General features: G+C 52.5%; 1 protein-coding gene across 2 annotated transcripts; it reads left to right on the top strand.

Moving 5' to 3' along the window:
- The first annotated feature begins 1505 nt into the window (after window positions 1-1505).
- On the top strand, window positions 1506-8545 carry YIF1B (Yip1 interacting factor homolog B (S. cerevisiae)). 2 transcript variants are annotated; one of them, XM_006899692.1, is made up of 8 exons: window positions 1506-1554; window positions 5261-5499; window positions 5635-5739; window positions 5866-5944; window positions 6069-6126; window positions 7004-7159; window positions 7240-7333; window positions 8390-8545. In XM_006899692.1, the coding sequence occupies exons 1-8, from the start codon at window positions 1506-1508 to the stop codon at window positions 8543-8545; spliced, it is 936 nt and encodes a 311-aa protein (XP_006899754.1). The 2 variants fall into 2 exon arrangements, with proteins under 2 accessions (XP_006899754.1, XP_006899755.1); XM_006899693.1 differs by having other exon boundaries at window positions 1506-1563.
- The last annotated feature ends 601 nt before the right edge of the window (window positions 8546-9146 follow it).

Genomic DNA, 9146 nt, shown 5'->3' with positions numbered 1-9146 from the left:
AACACAAAAAGCTGACTGTTCATAGACAACCCACGGGAAGAGATATTTCATAATAAAAATACTAATAGTAGCTACCAATGATCAAAAGCTTATAGTATTCCAGAATTCATGGAACGTGGACTTACATCGAACTCCCAAGCCCTCTCATTACTGTTCTCATTAAACCCATGAAAGAACTGAGACATAAGGGAGCTCTGGTGGCCTAGTGGCAAGAAGCTGCACTGCAATCCCAGAGATACGTGCTTCGATTCCACCAGATGCTCTGCTGGAGGAGGGGCCGTCTCCTCCTGTACCAGTCAGATCCAATTTGACGGTACGCACACAGAAAATAATAATATAAAAATTTTTAAAAAGACTATAAAAATAAAAATTATAAAAAAAGAACTGAGACATATAAATAAAATTATCACACATCTGTTAAGGGGTGAACATAAGGACAGTAGGAAGTACAAACTTTTAGAATTTTTTTTTTAAATGCACAGATGAGATCAATCTAGGAGAGGAATGGTTGGGGATAAGAAGAAAATAATAGCAAAACCCAGGAGATGCCAAGCTGGAGATGGAGATGATGAATGGGAATACTTCAGTCATGTAGTAACTGAGGCTGGACCCATAAGTGAGTGACCATAAGTAGTCTTCAGGGTCCCAAATAAGGACAGTGCCTTGGCTGCAACAAAACTCGGTGTTTTTCCAGAGGAAGAAGAAACCACAGTGGTGAGATCACTTGTTGACATCCTCCCGGAGTTCTTTCTTTGCCTAGAAGTCACTTCTATCATTGCTTTGCCTGAGAGAAGAGGAGGAAACTGAAAGACCAAGAAGAGAGTCAGAGGAGATTGAGAAGGAAAAAGGGGTGGCGACGGAAGAGTAAAAATAGGAAAAATCAAATAGGACAGACGGAAGCTTGTCAGGGCTCCTTACTTGCAGGTGCATCTATGTGTGCAACGAGTTGCTGGAGTTATAGGGTGTGCGGTGTTTTGTTAATGTTTGTTGGACGTGGAGGAGGCCAGGTTGCATCTCCAGAAGATGAGTGGATTTCTGGGACATATCCTAAATAAAGTATTGATGTTGGATGTCTTTTTCTCACTGTAAATATTCTTTTTATCACTTTATTACTTAAAAGACTGCCAACATTAGAGTTCAAGGAATTGGGGAGCATAAATGGACCTGCTATCTCATGCTCCACACTCTTCCAGGGCTTTCTAGTGACCTCAGGGATTTTAAAGTCCCTCGAGCTCCATTTTTCCATCTACCCCTTAACTTGACGCTTACATATCCCATCAGACCTCATAAGTGAGCGTAGTCTCCGTTATCTCAGGTTTCTCTCCCGACCCGAAGCCTCGCCTTACGTCACGGATTTCTGCCTTTCACCCACTGCTCCCGCCTCCCGGCCTTTGTGAGTGGGTGTGTGAGATCGCGACTCCCATTGGCTGGTTCGTCACTGGAGGGACGTGGCTACGGGAGCCGGGCGGACGTGTTCCGTCCCGGGGCTGTGGCGGCGGCGGAGGATGCACCCGACAGGCCTGGCGGCGGCGTCCGCAAAAACGGCCCGGCAGCGTAAGTGGCTGGCGTACGTGGCCGGCGGACGAGATCGGGAGGGTGAGGGCTGTTGGGGCTGCAGCGGCGGTTGATGGGGGGGGGGGGGTGTCACAAAAGGGCGGGAGTCATGAAGTCAGGTCTTCTTCTAGGCGTGTCCATCGCCCGGATGGCTAGTCCGGAGGGGGCGTGTTAGGGTTGATTTTGGGGGGTCATTCTTCTAGTACTCGGGACAGGATATTATGTGATATGCAGAATTATGTGATAAGCGGAGGAATAAGACTTTCATTCATTCGTAAATCGTAACTACTACCCACCCATCTGTGGCCCTTGTGCTCTTCAGTGCGACCTTCACGGCCCCCTCAGTGTGCAAATCTGATTGTGTTTATGTCTCATTTGATGTGTTTTATTGTATTCTTAACCCTTCGGTTCCCTCAGTTTTCACTTTCAGATTGCTCTTCATCTCCACGAGTGTGCCGTACATTTCATTTATTCATGTGTCGCCAAATCTGTATGTTTGGATTTAGTAGCCAAATTAGTTTGACCTCAATGTTTGACAGCTTGGCATTTAGTGGTTAGTGTGTGTCGTGGAGTCGGAACCAATTCATAGCAGACCCTCCAGAGGGTTTCAGAGACAGCAAATCACACAGGAGGAGATTGCCCATCTTTTTCCTGCAGAACAACGGGCAGATTGAAACAACATGTCTTTGGGTTGGCAGTACAACTCCTTATCACTAGCCACTGTTGTTGTTTTGTACCCTGGAGTCAGATCCCACCTGACCCTCCAGCCTGTTTTCAGAGACTGTTAATCACATGGGAGGAAGTTGCCCATCCTTCGAACCTTTGGGATTGCAGTGCAGTTTGTTATCACTAGGCCACCAGAGCTCCCTCTCCAAACCACTGTTGTGTTATGTGCCATAGAGTTGCCTGCGACTCACAGCGACCCTTATGTACAGCAGCTCTGAAGCCGGCCCTGTCCTGAGCCACTCTCACTGACTCCGACCACCCACTCCCTTTGCCCAAGTTTCTGTATCACTCCATCTCATCTGGGTCTTCCTTGCTGCACTGCACCTTCACCCTCTAAGCCACTAGAACTCCCTAAGTAGGAAATAATATAGTTTAGGGAATGGTGGTGGCAGTCTAATACGGGGGTTGAACTGCTGACCCAAAAGCAGCAGGAGATTCAAATTTACCAGTGGGTCCTCTGGGAAAAGGATGTGGGGAATCTCCTTTCTTGCAGTCTACAACCTTGAAAACCTGCTGGTGAGTCATCATTGAGTTGATTTCTACCTCCATGGTAATGAGTTTCTTGAAGGGCTGCAAAGGGAAGACCCTCAACAAGATAGACTGACAGTGACTTCAAGCATATCAGACATCATGCGTGGTGAGGATGGCACAGGATAGAGCAAGGTTCAGATCTTGTTCAGAAGGCCATTCTGAGTCAAAGTCAACTCATCAGTGCCTCAAAACAACTATGATGCATTAGTGAGGAGAAAGGGGTATGTGCTGAGAGGGAAGGGCAGCCGAGGCCTGTGCCCTGTAGATAAATGAATATCTACTTTGAAATCCTGCCAAATGCTCAAGAGAGAAAAACCAAAACCAGTATTAGGAGAGAACAAGGTAGGACCAGTGCTCTGTACTGGGCAAGAAAGCGGGCCTGAAAAGGAAACACTTGAACTGAGTTCTAAACGCTGGATTGGTTGATGGGAGGACATGTTCCAGGTGTGCCATGCTGAGGGCCTTGTAGGGCCAAAGAGCTTGGGCAGAAGCTTGTGAGAGCAAGGAGCTTGGCCCAGGGGAAGCCATGTGCCTGGGGCATGGTGAGCCCCTTGTGGCAGTGGGAGTGGTTGACAACCTGGGTCACACAGAGTCTGGTCAGCATTTGGTTTTTATTTGCAGCACAGTAGGTGCTGATCTTGGGCAGAAGAATAACTTCTAAAGATCCCTCTGGTTGTCATTTAGAGAGAATGTTGCTGGCATTAAGAGCGAAGAAGAAGGAGACCAGGCAGGAGGACATGGAAGTGAGGTGCAAAGACGTAGTATGACAGGGGAGGGTAACGCTGAGAAGGCAGCCACTATGACTGCTGGACTGGATACTGACAGAGGGGAATGGAGTTTGGACAAGGAGGTGAGGGCCCAGGCACAGCCAGAGGCAGTTGGACCCAGGAGAGGAGGTGGTAGCTGGAGACAGCCCAGTCACCCCAGGCACAAGGAGACGTAAAGTTGGGGATGTGAAAGTTGCCTAGGTGAAAGGCTATGGATAGGAAATTGATTACCACATTTCAAAGAGCTGGAAAGAAGCAGAGTGTGAATGATTAAGAGTTTCTGTCTTTTTCTTCAGCGCTGCATGTTCATTGCTGCAGCAGAGCCTAACACAAAGGTACTCTGTACAAGTTTACAGGACTTAGGAAAAATAGTTCTGTGCAGTACAAAGGAAGCCAAGAGGACAGAGTTGGAAACTGGCATTTGAAACAGTGGCATCATATACTTCTACGGGATTGAGAATGTAAAACAAGCCTAGGATGTAGCAGAGTTAAAAGGTGTTTTAGATGCTGAATGAGAGCAGAAGCCAAAATTGCTGGGATTTGAGGGAGTGACTGGATATCCCCACTGAGTGGCACAGACAGTTAAGCTCTGGGCTGTAAAGCAAAAGGTTGTTGGTTCAGGTCCGCCCAGAGGTGACTCAGAAGAAAGGCCTGGTGATCTGTGGCTGAAAGGTTATAGCCAAGAAAATCCTGTGGGGCATAGTTCTGCTCTGCTGCACATGGGTCACCATGACAAGAAAGAAAAGGTGAGAAAGGGGAGCTCAGAGGAAAGAAGGCTTGGAAACAAGGAGCTCTCCAGGGAACACGGAGCCTACAGATGCTGAAGGACCTTCCTCCAGAACTGGCAGAGAAGAGGGCCTTCTCCTGGAGCCAGCATCTTAGAATTTGGACTTCTTGCCTCATGAAAGGAAGCTCTGGTGGTGTAGTCTGTAGGGAGTTGTGCTGCTAACCCAAAGGCAGTGCTTTTCCAGAGGTTTGAAACCACCCTGAGCTCCATGGGAGAAAGAGGGCAGTTTCTTCTTGTGTGATTTACAGCCTCTGAAAACCCACTGTAGGGCCAGCTAGCTATGAGTTTGTTCCAGACTCAGTGGCAATGAGTTTGAGTTTTCTTGAGCCTCATAAACTAAAGCCGTCTGCTTGTGTATCTCTGTTACAGCAGCACTAGATAGCTAAGACGGTGAGTGAAGTAAGTATCTAGCATGTGAGATAGTACTACATTCTGTGGCTGAAGTTTTGTAGAAGTGAAGCTGTAGACAGAATGGTCAAGGCAGCATCACTGAGCAAGACCAAGGGGAGAGAAGCATGTGGGTTTCTAGGGGGAGAGCATTCTAGGCAGAGGAACAGTAGAGGCTCTGGGGTGGAGTGGGCCAGGTGTGTTCAAGGAACATTGTGAAGTGGCTGAAACCAAATGAGGGAGAAAGGGCATGGAATGAGATGGGAACAGGGGCCTTGTTTGTAAAAGGGTGGATTGTTGTACATGGTAAACAACAATGACAAAATCCCAAACCCATTGTTGTCACTTCCCTGCAGAGTCACTTCAGACATCGTCAACATCATTCCTGTCACTGTCATGGTTATTAGGATGGATGCAGGCAGGCAGGCAGGCAAAGCCCACACTTGATACCTGACCTCACTCCAGGGCCTTCTAATAGCAGCACCTCTACTGTACTCTTCCTCTGCAGCCTCAAAGCGGAGGATTCCCATGTCCCAGCCGGGCATGGCTGACCCTCACCAGCTTTTCGATGACACGAGTTCAGCCCAGAGTCGGGGCTATGGGGCCCCGAGGGCATCCAGCAGCCTGGGCTACCCTGCCACCTCCACCTCACCTCAGGAGGCCTTCCTGGCCGATCCCATGTCCAACATGGCCATGGCCTATGGGAGCAGCCTGGCTGCCCAGGGCAAGGAACTAGTAGACAAGAACGTGAGTGGGCTGTGGCTGGAGGGCGGGGTTGGCAGCGGGAGGCCTGGAGCCTTTGGGCCAGAGGGGGATGGGACTCAGGGTCTAGTGGGCCTGTCCTGGTGGCTGTTGGTTTGAGACCTGGGTCTGCCTCCCCAGATCGACCGCTTCTTCTCCATCAGCAAGCTCAAATATTACTTTGCTGTGGACACTGTGTACGTGGGCAAAAAGCTAGGCCTGCTGGTCTTCCCCTACCTGCACCAGGTAAGCACTGCTGATTCCTTGGGGACAGAAGGGAGGGGGCCAGTGGCCCGAGGCTGGCACAACTTCGAGGGGCTGGGAGGAGTCCACCTCTTGGGGTCCTGTGTGCCTCCTGCTTTATCCTCACAGGACTGGGAGGTGCAGTACCAGCAGGACACACCTGTGGCCCCCCGCTTTGATGTCAATGCTCCTGACCTCTACATTCCAGGTCTTATTCTGGGACCCCTCTTCCCTGTGGGTGGGAGAGCAGGGCCGACCTTGCAGAGCCTGGAGGCTCCCAAATGGCCTTTCTTCCTCTGACCAGTATCCATGTGTCTGTCTGCCTCTTGCAGCTATGGCTTTCATCACCTACATCTTGGTGGCTGGTCTTGCGCTTGGGACCCAGGACAGGTAAGGGGACTGGAGCAGATGGAGAGGAGCCAAGGGGTCAGAGGACCTATTGATTCCCCTCTCAGAACAGCTCACCTTGCTCCCAGTGGTCGCCACTTTGCCCTGCCCTCTCCCTTCCTTCCACTTGTGCCTGTCACCGACCTTGTGCGCGTGAACCAAGTCCCCTTCCCTTGGTTACCATCTCCTAGCTAACTGCCCTGCCCTCACACCCCTACACCCTACTTCAGTGATAGGCTGCCACCTTTCTGACGTGTCACCTATAGCATCCCTCATCCTAGTTCAAACCCCTGCTCCATAGCCTGGCACAGTGCAGCTCCCTTTACCTCCCCCCTTGTTCTCTCTGCTCCGACACTGGAGGTGTAGGACCAGGACGGATGAGCTCCCCTGCCCTGACCAGCATTTTATCCCTTCAGGTCTCTGGGACTCAGGAGTCCTGTCCTCTAGGAAGCTGTCTCTGACCTTCCCTTCTGCCCCTAGACTGGGTCAGGTGCCTCTCTGCATTCCCAAAGCCCCACTGAGCTTCCACCAACCACCTTCTGCCCACAGGTTCCTGTCCTAGCCTGGCCTGGGGCCTCTGTCTTTTACTCTGCACTCCTAACACCACACTCCCTCTACCTATACATCCCGTCCCTGTGCCCTCCCCATCCCAGCCCCCATTCTCCACCCCAGCCTTCTTCACTTATCACCCCCAACCAGTGCCTTCCTTGTCCTGCCTGTACCCCAACCTCACTGTAGTCCAGAACCCCCTGTCCCCACCTCCCCTGACCTGGAACTCCCAGCCTGTGCCATTTACTGCGGGGTCTTGAGCTGCATTTGGCATAGGGCTGGGTCCAGGAGGGTGCCCACCGAGTGACGGTGTGCACCTGGGCGCCTACAGGTTCTCCCCTGACCTCCTTGGGCTGCAGGCGAGCTCAGCACTGGCCTGGCTGACACTGGAGGTGCTGGCCATCCTGCTCATCCTCTACCTGGTCACCATTAACACTGACCTCACCACCATTGACCTGGTGGCCTTCTTGGGCTACAAATATGTTGGGTGAGTGCCCCGCTTCCACCTAGCTCACCCCAGCCCCCAGGCCTTTCGCTCACCCCAGTCTTCCCCACTCTCTCCCCCAGGATGATCGGTGGAGTCCTCATGGGCCTGCTGTTTGGGAAGATTGGCTACTACCTGGTGCTGGGCTGGTGCTGCGTGTCCATCTTTGTGTTCATGGTAAGTGTGTGCTAGGGGCTCAGGTGGGGTGGGCAGGAGACAGAGGGCAGGAGGGCTGTGCTCCATGTGGACAAGAGCTAAGGATTTCAGAAGGGGAGTTTAGAGCTGAGCTTAACTAAGGAGCTCTGGGGAGGGCCTGCCCAAGTGGGGCCTAAAGGAGAGGAAGAGGCCAGTTAGGGTGCTCATGCCTGGGCTCAGTCCTCCCTTGCACCTCCCCCCTGACATGGTAGGTGTTCCCACTGTCATTTCTGTTAGTATGAAAAAAGATCCAGCGCTTCAGTGGGTCCTCTGAAGGCCTCGCAGCTTGTCCCGCCAGCCCTGAGTCTATGTTTGTGTGTCCCTCCCAGCTTTTGCCAATACTGGACAGATCACCACCCCTCTTTAAGGAGTTGCGCTGCCAACCCAAAGACATGCAGTTTGAATCTACCAGCTGTTCCATGGGAGACAGCCTCTGAAAACTCACTAGAGGGTCAGCTATGAATTTGTTCCGACTCAACAGAGCATGACAACAGTTTTAAGCCTCAGCCTCTGTCTTTATAAAACAAAAATTACACTCATTGTTCCTCAGAATATTAGGAGGATTAAGCCACATTGTGTTTGAAAAGGAAAGGGCAAAAATCTGATGTGTGAGACTAGCTCAGAGATGTTATAATTTATCAGTTAAAAAGAGAAATCGCACCTGGCTTGCCTTGGATATTACCATCAGCCCAATACATGGTGCCTGCAGGGATTCCTCTCACACCATATTCATAGCACAAGACATCTTACTCACTCTGATTCCTGCCTGGCGTTGACCTTGATCCTTTCATAAAACCAAGGCCACTGATGGCCAGGCGGGGAGCAAATCCTGCTGCCCGTTCCTTAGAGGATTTGGGCCAAACTGATGCCCCAGACGAGCGGAGACTTGTGCCCAGTGGCCCCCTGGGAGCTCAGGCTGCAGAGGAGTCCAAGCTTGAGGCAGGCTGCCTAGTACTCATGGTAGAGATGAGAAGGCCCAGGCCGGGAAGGCTCAGGATGGTCCCTTTCATCAGTCTCCCACCCCTCCCTCCACTCCAGATCCGGACTCTGCGTCTCAAGATCCTGGCCGAGGCGGCGGCCGAGGGTGTCCCAGTGCGCGGGGCACGGAACCAGCTGCGCATGTACCTGACCATGGCCGTGGCCGCGGCGCAGCCCCTGCTCATGTACTGGCTCACCTTCCACCTGGTGCGGTGAGGGCTCCGCGCCAAGGCCTCGCCCCCACCGCGCCTGGTGGCTCCTGATTCATCTCCCGCGCGTGCGCCACTGGAGTGCGATTGCTGAGCCTTCCCGCCGCCCCTCCCGCCAAGGTGCTGAGCTCCCAGCTGCACAGGCCCTGAGCGGGGCCGCTGTTACCGAAATAAACCTTGTCGCGCACGCGGGTCGCCGAGTCTCGCTGGCCTGCAGGGGGCGAGCCCTGCCTGGGGAAGGGCCGGGCAGGCCGGGGCTGGGCAGGAACCAGGCACGGTGCAGGAAGGAAGATTTAATGAGCGCCCTCCCAGGCAGTCAGCGCGAGGCCTGCTTCCCCTTGTCCACCTTCTGCCCCTTCTCCGCCTTCTTAAAAACTTCTGCTTGGGTTTCTTGGCCTTGTCCTTGGTACTCTTTTGCTCCCCCGACCCAGCAGCGTGGGGCTGCGGCAGGGATAGTGGGGGGGCGGGGAGGAGGAATACTTGGATGATCCTGTGAGGCACCCTTGCTCAGCCCGGCCCCCACCCCACGGGGCTGGCGTGAGGGAGGGGTGTGAGCTGGGGAGTCGGAGGCAGCTTACCTTAGATTCAGCCTCTGAGTCACTGGAGCT

Source organism: Elephantulus edwardii, unplaced genomic scaffold (assembly GCF_000299155.1).
Source record: "Elephantulus edwardii isolate Elephantulus edwardi_28Jun2011 unplaced genomic scaffold, EleEdw1.0 scaffold00266, whole genome shotgun sequence".
Taxonomy (NCBI): Eukaryota; Metazoa; Chordata; class Mammalia; order Macroscelidea; family Macroscelididae; genus Elephantulus; species Elephantulus edwardii.
This window is presented reverse-complemented; position numbering and strand designations above follow the sequence as displayed.